At 38.1% G+C, this 17900-nt stretch overlaps 1 protein-coding gene across 2 annotated transcripts in view; it reads right to left on the reverse strand.

Moving 5' to 3' along the window:
- MYLK (myosin light chain kinase) overlaps window positions 1–17900 on the reverse strand; it is a 196544-nt gene that overhangs the window by 137175 nt on the left and 41469 nt on the right. For both annotated transcript variants that reach the window (XM_041408484.1, XM_041408494.1), the window contains exon 2: window positions 3405–3562. In XM_041408484.1, coding sequence (XP_041264418.1) covers window positions 3405–3562 — 158 coding nt within the window. The remainder of the gene's footprint in view (window positions 1–3404; window positions 3563–17900) is intronic.

Here is a 17900-nt window from a genome sequence, read left to right on the forward strand (position 1 = left end):
TAAGCAGAAAAATCACCCATACTGCTCTGTTGCCAATTGTACAATGCTTTGTCCAAGGAGAAAAACTCTTTCCTGACCCCTAGGCAATGGGTTTGTGGTCTGTAGAACATTTGGCTGCTCCTCCCAAGCAGAGTTACAGCACAAGTACTTTTTTAGGCTCATAAAATAATGACCATCAACATTACACATCTGCAAATAAAGCAGGTTAAGTGCTTGCTGCAATCAAATGCACAAGTTAGCATCCAGTGTTCAATACAACTGAGAAAGAAGTGGCTTAAAGCAAAGCCTGTAACATTTTGGCTTGCTCTTTCTTTCCTGGAGTGTCTTAAAGGTTCAGACAGATGAGCTAAAATGCCTTAACACAGGGCACAAGATTACTGCCTTGAGCTGCTCACCTCACACAAGATGTGCCATTGAAGAACAGTTTATCAATCCAGTCCTAAAAAGTTCAGAACATACAACACAATTTCACAATTATCTGGGGTGGTTTGCCTAAAAATCAGCTCAGCAATTTATTGATGAACAACTGAGATGTCCATCCAGCAGATCTTTGGGGAGTATCTAGTGAAAGTAACCTTGGCTTTGCCTTACTGTTTCCACTCTGCGAGCCAAGACAAAGTCATGCTCATACAATTGAGATGATGATTTAAAGATGATGATTTAAATTTCTATGCTAAGATGCCACTAGAAAACTGAGATCTGCAGTCACATATAAATAAACTTCCTGAAATTTTAGTAAGAAAATCAGGGTGGTAGTTGAAGGAACAGGAAAATAATTTTAAAAAATCCCGTTAAAGGAAGCCCCAGTTTCTTTCTACCTCAAATTTCCTACATTTATGGGCTATTTCTCAACTTTTCGCTCTCTTTGATCTTGAATTGCCATTTCACACAACTTATCTAATAATGCCGCTGGAAAGAAAACCAACAAGTTTAATTCTGGGGCCCTCTCTTCCTTGTTCACTTAATGAGAATACAGGATCATCACAGTATCAGATTTATATCCTGTCTTGGATTCTAAAAATATTTGTTCTTTCTGATAAGATCAATTCCACTGCAAAGAAACTCTTTGAAGAAAAGCTCCTGTCTAGCCATTTAAAAAACTTTCTATTTTTCTTTAGCCTGAGTCTGGTTTAATATTTATACTGCAACAACATATCATAACATCTGTAGCCTAGATAGGTTTTCCAGGATAGAAAAACCTAAGTATGTTGAGTAGCTTCTATTACTAAATCTTAATAAATGGTTTTTGTTAAGATTGTCCTTCTGAACCTGTTTTTCTGAACAGGTCAACTGTCCTTCTGAACCTCTGAAATACTGAAGTGGCAGAAGAGGCAACATTGTATTACCCAGCTGAAGATGGAGCCAGATGTTAACAGCTCTGCAGGCTCCTGCAGCTGCTCAGCCACAGCACCTTTCAAAAGAGGCTGCTGTGTTCCCCCTCACTTTGCCCATGTTACTACAGTAAGAGCACAAACAAAATACTAATGCTGTCACCCCCATTTTAAGGATGGAAAATTAAAGGTTTTGGCTACGCTCATATACTGAACTGCCAGAAGAGATATTTAGATTTTTCATCAAGTAAGTCCAAGCCAGGACTTCAATCAAAGTTTTGTTCCTTCAAGGAAATTAAACTTGACAGTTTAATTAGTATTGAATTTGTGTATTTTTTTCCAAGCTACTAAAAAAACCCCTCAGACTTTACTCTTCCAGTCTTCAAAGTGGCTTTAAAAAGGGGATATATATCCCTGGAAAATTAACACTTTAAAACCAGATATAAAAAAAATGTAAAGCAGTGATGGCACTCTAGCTTGTAAGTCATTATATTTTACAATTGTTTCCATTTGACTTAAATAATAAAAATTCTGCAGAGTGCAATAAAAACTGGAAATATCCCACTTGAGCTTTTAATTAGGAAACATGAGAACTATAAAACCAAACTTAGCACATGCTTCAACTTTGATTTCACTGAATTATTATTGCAGCATAGCCTGGAAGAACCAGCTGGAATTAGAGCAGCATTGTACACAGGTGTCACATGAAGAAATTAGAAACACGCTGCCATTTTCCTGCATTTGCAACAAGGTGAAACAATGAAGGGAAGAAAAAAATAAGACACAAAGAGTAAGTACAGAAGTGCTCATGGGTACTGGCCAATATCATACACACAAAGCATTTCTGACTGGTGCCTTAAAATCACCTAAATGTAAGCAAATTTTAAAAAAAACTGGAAGATTTGGTTAAAAACTGCTATGGTTTAAGCGCTTTATATTGAAATTTGCTTTGTAGGAAAAATGCCAACTTTTCTTCAAAAAGTCAAATCTAACAACTAATTCTGCGTTTTGCTTCAGCACTTCAAAATTAATATACTCCAAAATCTGTTTTCCTATACAGTTCCTGTTGAAAAATCCCAGTTCCTGGCCTGGTCTTACACAAACAAATAAGACAAATATCAGATGCCCTCTACAGGCCCTGTGTTTAAGTTAGAGTTTCAGAAGTTAAGAATTTCCCAAATTCCTTTTAGCCCTTGCTTTTGTTACAGTAGGGTTGCAGTTTCCTGCCTGTGTCAGACGAGTCCCACCACTTCAAAGATTCCAAGTGCAGTCAGTTTGATGGTGCAGCTGTCAGCGTGCAATCGGAGCGTGACACGAACCAAAGGAAGCTGAAAGGACAGGGAGGGAAAGCTCACAGCTCCAGGAAAAAGAACTGGGTTAAGGGAGGAGAAAGGAAGATAGCTAGAACAAGGATGAGTACGTACCGGGATTGCCACATGAAAGAAATATGGATGCCAGGATGCACAATTCAATATCCCAAACAAGAGAGGAATGGGGGATACACACTCCTGTCTGCAGCCTTTTAAACCCTTTGAGTTAAGAAGTTTTCCTGAACAAATCAGTCTTTCCTCTGCAAATGCTTTTTTCTTTCAAGTTAAGAACACATATGGCAGGCAGTGCAAATACAGACTATCTCAACACTCATTGCAGATTCTTACCTTGACTGCTAGGAAGGACATGCTGCAGCAGGGTTAGACTTGTGTCACACATGAAGCTTTATGAACGGGCAGATATTTGGGATGCAGGGATGTGAACGTGCAGTAGGAGAATATGTAGAATTGCAGTAGGGGCACATGCTGACCAGAGACAGCCCTTGAAGCAGTTTCTCACTGAAAACCTCAGCCTCAGCTCCCTGCATGCTCAACGAAGTTATACTTTGCAATGCTCAGGTTCTGCAAATCTCTCCTCTACACAGAAATAGACCTGTAATGATCCTGCCTCCTCAGGAGGGTAAACACTGCTTGTGTTCTTCTTGAGTAAAGGTCCCATATTGCAGAGGCAACTTCACTACTTTTGCAGTCCCCTGGTCAGCTTCAGGAAAAGGCAAAACCCAATGCAGAATCTATTTCTTACCTTTCCCTCAAACCTGGCAGTGGCTCCCAGCTGCACCCGGATATTGCGAGGAGGAAGAGTAAATGCTGGTGCTTCAGCAGGGACAGGGGGGCTGAGTGTCAGGGAGGTTTTGGAGACTCGAGTAGATGTCACCAGTTTCACATCCCCCATGATGTGGACTGCAAAAGAGAAACAAGTGTTAATATAGAAATTATGATGTTTAATTACCTTTATGACAGAGCCAACTAGGAATCAGACCAGGGGCAGAGCACTGTATGTGTGCTGTACTTGTGTACATGGCAGGATCTTCAGCCTAAGGTGGCAGCAGGTGTTCTTTTCTGGGAGGGGAACTGAGACCCAGGAATGGTGCCCGTGCCCACAGTTACAGTCAGGGTCACAGTCTTGAGGCAAACTCAGATTGAACTTTCAAGTCCCAGGCCAGAGCCTGAAGTCATTAACCAAGAAGCCATCCTTTACAACTGCACTAAAAGGTAATAACTTATTTCAGGAGGATATTTTCATACTATGACTTTGATTTTCCTGGCCTGGAATACCACAAAAATCAGTAAGTCTCAAAAGCGAGCCAGTGCTAAACAAGTACTTATGAAATAAAGAGACCTCTGTTTGCACTGGATTTAAGTTGCAAGTGGGAATGTGGAAAATCTGATTTTTCATACCAAGCTTTCAAGATCTTAAGAAATATCTGGATATCTCCCTGCAAAGTACTGCTAGTACAGAACAAATGCTTTTGCAGAAATTCAAAGTCTTTACTGCAAATCCTTCTTACAGCACATAAACTAGTAAAATAGCATGGAAACCAAATTTCATAATGCTACAGAATGGCATTTTAGAGAACTATTTACAGTTATCTGCTTCAGAAGAAATTCTTCTGCTGAACAGTTCATATCTATCAAGCAAAAGCAAAAAATATTGTATCTTGAAAAAATAAAATTTAATGGTTTTCAGGAAAAAAGTAGTAGCTGACCATAGTACTAATACTGAATTTTCTATGTAAATTAGAAGCCCCACTGTAAAATGCCTATTTACCAGACAAGTTTAACAAAGAAAAAAACCTGAGAAATTACTTAACCCACTAGTAAGTCATGTTAAACCAATGACAAATACTGGACTTCTGGTCTTAATCCTCTGCCATACACACCAATCTGTGATGGACTATGTATCTATTAATCTGATTCTGATAAAAGTTGCAATTAACAATACTTGACTAAACAGTAAAACTTCAATTTGAACAAGAGAAAAATCAAACTAAGGCCATGCTATTCTCGACTGTATGAAGCATACTTGTTCTAGAACAGGCTGCAGTTGTCTAGGGAGCAGGGGAACAGAAAACTCATTCATTTCCAAACAGGATTTATACTCCAATGCCACATGTATGCACTTAAAAACCCAGTCTGAGAATTTAGTTTGAAAAGAACACACGTGACATGTTTCATTAACAAACGGAAACACCTTCTCTACATTTATCCAAAACAGTTTAAGAGGGCAGCTTTTCTTACAGAAGCTATTAGTCTAAAAGTTACATATTTCGTCTGAGTTTTTTCTCCCTCACAGCCAACTGAGACAAAGAGGCACCTCCAAAAGGAGTTTTGGTCTAAGGTGTTGAGTCACAGAACTTTGTGCTTCACTGCATGCACTTGTCAGGAACTGCAGTTTAGAAAGCAAATCCTTCCAAGATATCAAATAAATTATGCACACAGGTTTTCAAATAATGCTTGGAATCTCCTTCCTCATTCATAAGAACACAGATGCTGTGGACTTCAGATTTCTTCTTGGATAGTGCTCTGTTAGCATTTCTGTATATTGACATCAAAATCCCCAGAAAACCCTCTAGTGTTTCCAGCATTTCAATTGCTGAGGTCAACACAGAAATGGGATAAAGATTATTTCCTAACCATGATGTACAGCTTCAAACTGAGAAATTCTGCCTTCATTTCCACAAGTTAAACTTGCAGTGAATGCCTGTATTGACAGTCACTTGAGAGCACAGCCTAAGTCTCCCTTTTCAGTATAAGCACCTCTTTAAAACTCACACGGGAAAAAAATCATCTTTGTACTTTAAAGAATGATATGAAATCACAATATCATTTAAATAAGAAAGAAACTGATTGCATTTCCAAAGACACAACATGAAATCAAAGCCTTGCTTCTCTTCTAACAAATATACTTAGCACCTGAAGGGACAAACAATGAAAGTCTCTCACAGCTATAGTCACTGCAATAAACAACAATTTCCCTGAAAAAGATGAAGAATGATTTGGTCAACTAATTGTTCTTTCATTAATGACAAGGCTCCAAATTCAGTTTTCCACTCAGCTAAAACCACAGTTTACCTCAGTGGACTATGACTCAACCACAGATCTGTAAACTGCTGCATACAGAGTCCATATTTGCCAGCACATTTCTAAAATGTACTTTTCTTTACAGATGAAGACCAAACTTTTCAAATAATCAATCTTCAGTACTTCTTCCCATGTGCCCTTCTCCCCTGCTAATATGCACCCTTCCACTGCCTAAAAATGCCCGTATTTGCAATAGCTTTGAACTCTTAACTAAAAAATCAGTCCACTACTAAAAACCTGCAATAAAATTTTCATATCACCAGTAGTGACAATAATGTGCCAGCTATAATGTAGATTTTATGAAAATCTTTTATTAGGAGGCACTATAATGCCACACAATCTAAACTGCAGTGAAGCTGCAATACAAACCATAAGAGGTCAGTAACAAAACATCTCCTTCCCCACACATCTGTACTGACTTTGCAGAGTGTTTACGTGACAAAACAACATCAGAGAAAGCATATGCTACCTAAATGTTGTTTCAAAAATAATGTTGTAAGGGAAGTAAAACTGAAAACAAAGCTAAACCCAACAGCCAACACCCAGAATCCAATCCAAATGATGCTCACCCATGCAAAGAGCACTCCACTTTGTTCAGTGCCATTGCAATGGCTGAAAAGAGCAAGAGGGAAAATTACAGGTAATCAGCTGCTCACAGGACCTCTGTAGGAACAAAATGCTCAAGTGTCTGTGCTTAGGTACAATGCACTGCTGTCACTGTAACAGGGTGACTGTGACACGGAAATCCACAGAAACCTGGATATGGTACCAAGCACCTGAAACAGCCGCTGGCACATGGCTGGAAAATAGACAGCACTCAGCATCCACTCATCCTCCAAGCATCACTGGGCTCAGGTATGCACTGGACAAACAATACTGTGGATAAAGTCCAATCCAACCTCCATACAAAATGAAATGAAAGAGAAAAAGAAAGAAGAAAGAAAGAAGCAGTGTAGGAGGAAGTAAAAAGAAAGAAACAAAAAGAAACCCTGAACAATTAAGCCACTGCTGCTGATCAAGTTACACTTTTATTGCATGTTGGTAAGGTACCAAAAACTGTGGACAAATTGATGTGTAGTATAGTGAGACTGTAAAGCATAAAGACATAGCTAGTCTTTTTTCATAAGAACATCTTGCAAAGATTTAAGCTTTTTCTAAATAAAGTGTCTAAAAAGGACTGAATTTACAAATTAAATACTAGCTCAAATCAGCACAAGCAACATAAGCCTCTAATTATCCGCATTTAGCAGTCTGACTTTAATTAACTATGGATGCTTCTAGTAAATAATTAGGAAGTATCCTTTTACAGCTTAGAGGATGTTTAACAATTCTGTTCCTAAACAAATAACTAATTCCATCTTGTGCAGTGTGGTGTTACTAAAGAACTACCATGTCCAAATATTTTAAAGAAATAATGTTCCAGAGAACAAATCTTGTTCAAGCTCTCAATTTGACAGACAGGAAGAAAGCACACACTTAAAAACTATGAAATGTGCCTGATTCTTTTTTTCTTTTATTTAAGCAACTCTATAGAATAAGAATATTCCTAAAATATTTTTCTTAGGTATTTCTTGCTTGCTCAAGCTTGCTCCTGAATAAGATTTCAAGGATGCTACATCAACTCCTAAAAATTCACGTCACATACTGTGCACACCTAGACTTTAAAAAACAACAACTGTAATTGAAGTTGCAATGCAAACATTGTGGTATTAAAACATAGAAGAAAACCACCATGCAAATGTTGGTCTGTAGAGTAGTGATGTGGTTAGAAAGCATTTCTAATCTGGATTTTTTTTTTTTTATTCTTAATCCTCTCTAAAAAGCACACAAATCCTTACAAATTCTCACAGTGTGCCCTCTAATCTTTCTAATACCAAAGCAGACTAATGTGTTTCAAGCATTTTCTGCTGGGAACAAATCTCTGCCACTCAATACTCTGCTCCCAAAAATAAACCCAAAAAAGCAAACACTAAGAAATCCATCTCATAGGTTTTTCCTCCTCCACTTATTTTATAAAAGTAAATACTTACCATCAGCTTCCTACATAACCATTTAATTATACCAATTTCCTTTCACCAAGTCCTTCTTCCGAGGCAGGAGAAAAATGAGTTGCAGAGAGTGCCTCTGTGTGTGTATGAGAGAGCAAGCTCAGGCAAGTGAGAGGAAACCAGAGCTGCCAGCGGAAAAACCTTTATTTGACTTACTGATATTGCAACTGTACACTAAGCAGCACATTTTCACTTGGTCCAGCTATTCTGTTATTTTAGTCAGACTGGATTCAATAACCCCCGAACCATCTCTCTGAAATCTGGATACAACCTTTTGAGTGCTTCAAAAATACGAGCTAAAGGACAGACAGCCCTGGGGATGGAGCATTTGTCTGCTGTTTGGGAGTCCTGCTTGAATTCCCTGCTCCATAATGGGCTGCCTGCATGACCTCAGGCGAGTCACTAAGCCTCTCTTTTGCCATGGCTCCCCATTTGTAAAGTGGGGATTATTGTACTTCCTTACCACAAAGAAGTGCTGTGAGGATAACTATATTAGAGGGTGGGAGCCAGGCTACAGTAAAGGACCACATAAATAGAACAACTAGCAAAAGGCACAAAATTACCATAAACTTACAGGAAGCCGGATCTTATTATACCTTTCTTTTTTTAAAAATCAGTTGGGGGGGGGGGGGGGGGGTTTTTTTTAAGCACGTATTTTAAAACACTAAGTACAGTTTATTCCCTTACACAGATCACTGAACTCAGACTTTTGCCAGGAACTTAATGCTATCTATTATGCTTCAAAATCTTCAGTACTTAAGTTTTTTTTGTATTCTAAACCTGCTTGCTTTTCCCCTTCTCACACAGATTATTTCCTTTCTTACAGCTTCTTTTTTTACCCAAGGACTAACATGCACAAGGACTGACATGTGGTTGCCATATTTCTGCACAAATCTATAACTTAACACATTCTCCCCTGAACTGCAGACATGAATTTTTGCATCCATATGACTTGTGCCTATCTTTTCAGTCTTGCCCTACAAGACCACACAAGGAAGCCTTCTGTCAGCTACTGATACTCAAGAACCAGCACGTACGAAGAACAACAAACCATAAAGGAACAGCAAAGGTGATAAGTTTGCATGTCATTTTAGCAGAGGGGAAGAGGCTGGAAGCTGGAATAAGAAGCAGGGGACTTGGAATGCCACCAGTCATGGCCATACTGCTCTGGGCAGCTTCTTGTTTAGACACAGGAACTGTAACAGGAATTGGGCTCTATAGGAACAGGATTATGATGCTACAAGTAGGACTAAATTGAACTGGAAACAATATTAATACAAGAGAAATAAACATTTTTTCTTTCTTGAGGGTATAATAGGATACTGCCCACAAATCATGCTTTTTGGAATGTTCAGATCTTGTGCCTGTGCTCTGCTATTTGTAGGTCTTTCTAAGTGCTGTGGTCAAGCAGAACCTGAATGTGTCCTCACACTATAGGAGTAAGAGAGATTTCCTATCAGTACTGACTTGACTAGGGTTTCTTCCTCTGTTGCCTCATCAATATGTTTCTTGTTCTCTACAAACCTGGTTTCTAGCAAAGTTAGTAAAAAAAAAAAAATTGGAAATTTCGACCCAGACTCCTAAATGTCCCATCTTTTTCCCAGTAAAATTTGATATTACTATTAGACATCACAGCAGGAACAGGATGAGATGCCAAATCTTCATGCACAACTCCATGATCCAAAAGTTTTGCAAGCTAAAGTTTTGGCAAATGTGTGTAAAATCCTTGAGTATGTTCCCACAATATGCTTTTGCACACAAAATGGGAATTACAGATCAAGCTTAGACTCAGTAAAGTGGCAGCAAAAATACTCCAAACTAAGTCACATAACTGACCCACACAAAATGGGAATTACAGATCAAGTGGCAATTTGTGCTAAAGCTTAGACTCAGTAAAGTGACAGCAAAAATACTCCAAACTAAGTCACAATTTGATTTGTGACTATCACTTCGCAGATTTTCCCAGAAACAAGTAAGTTCTGCAAATCCCATAATTTCAGTGCCTTGAATTTCACATTCAGCATATCAGCCATGAGGCTTTGCATTAGCATAAATCTTGTCCATGCACAGAAAAAGGAAAGAACAGGTTCAAATGGTTCCAGGTCTCATTTCAAAAAAATACTATTGCAGCCCCTATGTTCCATTCTGAAACAATAAAGTTTTCCAGGATGCTTCAAATACTGAAATACTGTCAAGCTCTCATGTAGCTGCATGGGAGATTCTGATAGGGTTTGAGCTATGAAATACAGAAGGAGCTTTCTGAAATGAAGTGAGGCCATTTTTTTTTTTATGCAGCAATGTATGATATCTTCTAGGAGTTTGGCCTACAGTGTTAGAGATAAGAGGTGTTCTGTGGCAGATTTCCTTTTATTCTATGTCTTGTGTATCCTTCCAAGAAGTACAGCTATTCCTATGTACTTTTCCAAGTGATGTTCAATTGATTAGTTTTTGTTGAATATGCAAATCACAACAGTGTCTACTGTAGAAAAATCTGTAGGTAGAAGTGGCTAATCTGGTGTGACTCAGAACAAACTTCATTACTAATATTCGGATGATAAGTCTCTAAGAGATTAAATTATATTATACAGCTTGCATGACACAGAGCTTAATTATTTTTAGTGGAGAGTGATTTAATGAGCTGATCTGTCTAATCAATAAAGTTTTTGCTTTTATTATATTTGCATAACTAATGCATCATGAACTTTAAACTGACACGGTTTCCATGGTACAATGGCATAGAAGGGTGAGGAGTTCCATCCTGATCTTACGTAAAAGAATATATCAAGATGATGCTAAGTGACATACATTTACTTAAAGCCAGGTTTATTAAAGGACAAGCATGGGAGTAAAAATCTTTATATAAATCCTATAAGAAAACAAACAAATGAAAAATCACCCAAGTTCTATTAAAGGAAAATCATGCCCTCCATACAAGTCTGTGCTGCTTCACTAGCAATGATGATTTTCTTCCAATGACAAACAGTTGTAAATGTCCTCTAATTTTTCTCAATTTATCAGTGCTATTTAGGGTATTAAATAAAGATACCAGGTCCACTGGATCTGTACAAATATCTAACTTCACTTGCTCTCAGTAGTTCATGTGGCTGCAATGGTATGTCTAACATGAGTCCTGATGATTGGCCTTGAACAATTACACCTTAAAGATTTCTTGATAAATTAAAGCAGCTCCAAAGGGTATTTCAGGTACAAAAAGGGTGCAGAAATATAAATAAAAGTGAGAAATAAATGTGTACCTTTGATAACAGAGAATCATCCTGATTAAAAACAGATATGCTACATTATTAAATTATTCCATAACCACGGAGCATTAAACTGTAGGAAAGAGCACACCCATTACAAAGCAGCTGAACATGTCTTAAAAGAATGCAATGACATTTGAAGACTGAGGTTTAATTTGAAACATCAGATTAAGAAGCAGTAAATCAAGAGAGACCACAAGAAACAGCTTCTTTGCAGTCATTATCTTGGAAGAAATATGAGTAGCTAAATGTGACATGCATTGGGCAGGTTCAGTACAGCATCCATACCTAAGAACTGTTTTATAGCAGCAAATTGAAGCCAGAGGGAAACCCAGATGGCAAATGGGATGCAAGTTGGGCTTGTTCTTGCTGATTCCAAAGGGACTTCCCATAGAAGCACACTGGGAAGAGCAATTCAATCTCACTTCAAAACCTCCTACAACTCCAGTTTATAAGCAACATTTAAAAAGAGGGTAAAAAAATAGCAAAAGGCAGAAATGTTTTCAGTGTACTAAGCAGCAGGTCACTGCCAATAAAATTCTACTGGTTTTCCTTTAAAGGATCATTTCTAGTACTCAATATATACCAAAACCCAAACACTTTTTCTAGAGAAGGTTTGGACTAAAAATCTCCATCTCAATTTCATCATTGGCAGCTGGTCTCATAAAGGATCAAACTTCTAGTAACACCTTTCATAGTCCTTAAAGAAGGATTTTCAGGAAATGCAGAGCATGCACTTTGAGTATCTGAAGAGAGACTGCACCAGGCCTCATCTTACCAATAAGCCTTTATGTTTAATTTGTGTTGTGTATCTTGTGCTTGTACAAGGTACAAGTTGGTGTTTATGATAGACACATGCAAGTGACAAAAACCATCCAAAATTCAGGGACACTTCAGGGTGGGGGTATGACCTTGATCATTGAACAGCAGGATGAAGACTAGTAACCTGTTTTTTGCAGGAAGGAGAACAATTTTCCCAGTACTGTGCTGCCTTTCAGGACATACACTGATGCAAGCAGCATGGAAACCAGTAGGAAGATATTTGTTTCAGGTCACCTTCTCACGGCAGGTGGAATTTGCACTATTTCTCTATGTGTCACCAGTGACTGACTACCACAGAACACCTGAGCATCATCTGGGAAACCCAGATGAGAATGTATTTAAGAGGACTTGAACGAAACATTTGGAAGTGGGGCTCTTTAAACCATCTTGAAATGCAACTTGCAATTATAATTTTCCGTGCCACTGGATGTGAAGCCTGTCAATATGAGCTGATAGTAGCATGAAGTTTCAAGTACACAAGATAAATTTGCAACGACATCTCTGGCTTCAGACCTTAATACTCAATGTACACAAGTACAACAATACTGCTTTGCTAGCATTTAAACAACACCTTCCACTCAAGCCCCTAAGATGTAATTTTTAATATATTGACTCTCTCAGTATTGAGGAAGAAGAATGATTCAGTGCTTCAATAATTTAGTCTAGGATTACAGAGCTGGGAGACTGTAAGAGAAAATGTAAAAACCAGATCTCAAAGAACCAAGGGCAGGATAAAAAGAATTTGACTTCTAAAAAGAAAGAGAAGTCTTATTTCCTGTTTATTTGGTATGGTACTTCCTTCTAGCTGAGTGCAGGTTTCAGCAAGACTTCTAGCAGACCTAACAAGTTTTATTCTGGTGCACATTAGCATGAGACAAGTTTTGAGAGGTCTGCCTACTCTTTGATTTAAATAAACATTTTTTCTGTAAAAGTCCTGTTGTTGCAATGTCTTCGAGGTGGTGGAAAGTTATGCTAAATCAGCATATTACAGTGAAATTTCTGTTGGTTTGGGTTTTGTTTTTTTCAGGTCCCACATTTCAAAGAGTTACCACATTAACTTTCCTTGATGCTGATGCTGCTGCAGGTGGCCAACTGCTGTTGCCTATTTCCAAGCCAGTAGGGCCATAAAACTGCATGAAAGGTGAGTCATGGAAGATTAGTGGTTCATAAACCACAGAATATTTAGCCTCTAAATTTTGCTTTATCCTTTAGTTTCAAATATGTCCAGAACTCAAAAAAACAAAGACAGACCCAAGTCTGCCAAGTTCAAAACCATTTGGGAAAATGAACACATGTACTCTACTGGCTGAGGTGTGTGAACCCTGGGGTAACATTGGAAAGAAACCTGTTGACTTCAGCCAGAGATAGACAGGGCCACAGATAAACACCACTAAGTTTCAAATTATATTGCAAATACTTAATACTAAAGGAATTAGTTCTTCATTTAAAAGAGCCACTGGTCCTCCACGCTGAGATACTCTGCACAAGGCCAAATTCTGAGCTGCCGTCTACTCTATGAAGTCCCATTAACTGTCAGCAGAAAACCCAGAGCCTAAGCTCTCCTGCAGGTTTATTTTTTTCTGGAAAGATAAGGTTTTTTTCATGCATACAAACCAGCATACTCCGACAATCACTGGGTATACATCAATCCTTAACAGTGTATTTGGCACGACAAAACAAATATCAACTTGCACAAAAATTATAACCTTGGTGTGACATGGGGCTATACAATGATAGTTCCTAACTTTTTCTACAGGGAAAACTTCAGGATAATGCAATGTCTATCAGAGAGAATGGTTGGTCCACAACACCCACATTTCCCACCTGACACAGGACACCTTCCTGTGACCTTCTTCCCATTGTATTCATGGACAGATGGAAGTGAAACAATTAAGAGTGTCATTCCAAGAGAGCTGTAACAGAGATCAAGAAGATTAAGCACTCTTCTGATGATGAAATGTGAACCCCTACATGCATCCTTCAAGCTGGGGATTTCTTTTCCACTTTACCTCTATGGTCCAGATTTTAGCAATGATATAACCAAACAAAACCTACTCCTAACACTGAACCCATCTGTCTCTCTTCTCACAGGTAGTAAGGTTTCACATCCAGTGCTATCTGCTGCATTTCAAGCCTAAAACACCTCAGACTTCAGAAAAAACTGAACAAAAATGGCAGCATTTTTACAAATCCTTAAAATGAATCATTCCCCATAAGGGCCCCACTAGGTGAAGTTAAGGTGGTAATTATTTTCAAACAATTAAAAGCTTGCTACAAAGAAAATTAAGATAAATTTAATCTCAATATATAAATAGGAAATATGTGTGAAGTCATAAGCTTTTAATTGTACCATGGACAATTCAGACATGGGAAGAAATTTAATAATTAAGAATTTAAGAACTCCTGGAAGAGATTGCTCCAGGAGTCTGTGGAGTCTTCAGTGCTGGCAGTCATACAAATGTCTGTCAGGACTGACACATACAGTTGATCAAGCCTTGGATATGGGAGAAACTGGATGGCCTTCTCCAGTCCCTTCCAAGCCCATGACTCTATGATTCATCTCACAGTTGATGTTAAATTTGAACTACAATATAGAACTTTCACATGCTGGATATGGGCCAGTAAGACAACTCTTACTCCGCAGAGAACACTATAAATCTGAAAAGAAACAACTGCTATAAGGTGAAAAAAATCAGCCTATGAAAATGTCAACAATATCAATATATAAATCATTAACATTGCAGAGCTTAGTGAGAAACAGTGAGACAGAAGGAATCTGGTTTAATCTTACTTAAGCATCAGTTTTCAAATCTCAACCAAATGTCCATTTCTCATAACAAGTGGAAACAGCTTTCATTTGAGACTGCAGAGAGTGGGACGTGCAGACAGAGATATTAATACCTTTAATGACGTTTCCACTTTCAAACATATATTGCACTGTTACGTTCAAACACCACACTGCATATAAAAGTTCTTTTACATACTTTTTACAGGATTTGTAAAGTGGAGAATTACAGTAAGTTACTTAGATCACATCACATTTCTTCAGCCATGTTCTACAAAAGCACAATGGGTGTTCTTGAAGGTAACTGCTTAAAAGTGCATAATAAAAGAAGATTAAAATGTGAATGAGCGGTTTGGAGTCTCCACATTTCCATGGGGCTTGTATGGACAGAAGAATGTGGTTGGACTGTCTGAAATCCAGGTCTGTCCTGACTGCCCTGCTTCCAGCTGGGAGAAAAGGGCCTGTTTTCCTTCTTCTGCTTGGAGCTTCATTAGGATGGCTCTTCTCATGAAATTTGGACCCCATCCAGTCCTTAGCCCCTCTTTACACACTGTATCTATTCAATGACCATATCAACATTTACTTTATCAGCAGGGAAAACCCTATAGGAATAATGAAATCTTTCCATCAATTCCTCCATGTTTTCCTAACCCCTTCTGAAATGCCCCAATTCAACCAGACATGGCACTGTGATGCTTTTGTGAAGATCTACAGAGGTTTGATCCCGTAAGTCACATCAAGTTGTCTAACAAGGAACTGGCTCAGCTCCCCTCAGAGGCAGGGAAAGGCAGGAGGTGATTACACTGCCAGGCAGAGATGATCCCTAGCAATAATGGAACAGAAAAGAAAAGGCCTAATTGAGATTAAAAACAAAGAAAAGAAGAGACTAAGAAGGAAAAAGAAATCAACAGGAGATGGAAGAGAACTCTGAAGACACAAAGAGTTTCTAGAGAAGGGGAGGATTATGATCACAGAGGCAGAGAGAAAATAAGAAAAAAATATGATGATGGCTGCCCCAGAACAACCAATATTCAGATACACTGGCAGTATGGCTCAGAGTCATGATGGCTCAGTTTTTTAATACCAGTTTTAACTAAAGAAACTTCAGGGCATTTTTTTCTCCTCCTCTCCCCCACATAAGAACAAACAGATGATCCAAGAACGAGTGAGGTTCATACAAAACTCTTTAGACAGAATTTCATCCACAAAGTTGGTTGTTGAGGAGTCATTCTCCACAACTCCCTCCTCCCCATTTCTCAGACTTGTTGTTTGCAAAGTGTTTTATATTTCTCCCTATCCAAGTGCCTCACTCAATCTGTCTACTTGCCAGTTTAGGGCAATTCTCCTTTATATGAGATCCCAAAAACTGCTCTGCATGCCAATACTGAAAGTGAGCAGGTCAGAAAGACACCAATTATCCAAGTGTTTACACAGATGTGAATAAAAATGTGCAACGTTTATATTAGAAACAGAGAAATGCATTCTTCACTTTTTTTTTTCTTTTTAAGATACAGCATTAAAGAAGATTCAAAAAAAGAATATATGGAAAAATCTAGTTTTTCAAATGTTGCTGATGCTTCACATCCCATTACCTCTGTTGTACACTTCTTGCTTACACAAAAATTGATTGTGTTCTCTCCATCCTTTTTTTCCAGTTCACTTTGCATGTAGTTCCCTTCAGAGATTTTTTCTTTTATGACAGATTGAGAAAATCATCCCTTTACTCCCCTTAAATTAGGCCCCACTTCAATACTGAGATATTTACACTTCTTAGCAGATGAGCATATTAAAGCTTTAAGATTAAAATTTCACCCTGCTGTGCTAAATCTATTCTGGCAGCCAATTTCAGCCATGAGGACACAGGGCAGAACCTGGCTGGATTCTGTGTTTTGTCCTTGGCCATACATTTTATTCCATGAGCAATACAGCAGAGGTGAGCAACAGGCAGAGTAATGTTTTCAGTTTTGCTGAAGTCAGTAGAAAGACTGCCAATGCCTCCAGTGAGACCTGAAAAGGGAACAAGGTCCAAGGCAAGCTCTTCATTTACAAACACTTGCCAGGAGACTTCCATGAGCTCTGTACAGAGCTCCACAGGCTCTGAAAACTAGTTTAGAACTGGGTACACTTTTAAACTCTGCAAAGAAGCTCCAAACCAGATGTGCCTCAGGCATTCATTTATCAATTTAAAATGTAGCAGATGGCCTCAGTTCCAGGTGTCCATGAACAAGAGGTCCTTAATAAATTTGGAAAGAAAGGAAATGGGAAAAATGATCCCTGATTAGTATTGATGAGATCAAAAATATCAAAGAATTTTATAAATATTGGAGAGGAGGATTGAGAAAATACCAATAAAACCTGTATCATTTTATACCAGGAACAACCAGAAGGTTACCTTATGAAATTGTCACATGAAGTGTCAAAATAAAATGAAAGCTCTGAACCCACATAAAATCCTCCTTCAGACAAAAAATACCTCCATGTAGTAAGAAGGTAAGAGAGAAAGATAGAAAATTGCTTTTCTCAGTGTACCCTTGGATACAGGCATGGACACAATTCTCACAAAAGGTGGTTTGGCCTGTTACAGAAGGAAATTTTGGTCTCTCATGGAGATAATGAAAACAGTATTTTTACAATAAAAGACAATTACATAGACAATTTATATCCAAAGTCTGTTAATAGGGAGCAGAAATTATTTCCCTGAAAACTGCAAAGGTGCACAAACAGAAAGTTCATTGGTCTTACTGAGGAAATTCCTGGAATATTTGTATCTCGTGATACATATCCAAGTCTGCTGATCATGGAATGTATTGGCTTCAGATTTAAAAGATGCCCTCAAAACTGTGTGAAAAATAACTTATTGCTGAAAAACTTTTGAGTAAAAACACTAATTAAGAGAAATAAAATACTTGAACATCCAGTTGTTTCAAATTAAAAAAAAAAATAAAAAAAGACTACTAAACTACATTTGAAGGCATTAGAATGAGGTGGGTTTTTTAAAAACATACAGTTTCTGAGGAATCTAGCTGTGAGGTCAGAGGAATAAATATAAGATAATGACTTTAAAAAAGACTCTATGAATAGATAGACTACTTACATGCATAACTAAATAACTCCAAATCACCACAGCACTATTTTGACAAGGATCAGCAAATTCCAAACCCTCAGGAAGTACCTCTAAGATCCATAGCACAGGAAGCTAAGGTGGCAGGAAAAGCACAGAGACCTGTTTGCATAGCAGGTTA

Source organism: Onychostruthus taczanowskii, unplaced genomic scaffold (genome assembly GCF_017590055.1).
Source record: "Onychostruthus taczanowskii isolate IOZ18803 unplaced genomic scaffold, ASM1759005v1 scaffold10, whole genome shotgun sequence".
NCBI lineage: Eukaryota > Metazoa > Chordata > Aves > Passeriformes > Passeridae > Onychostruthus > Onychostruthus taczanowskii.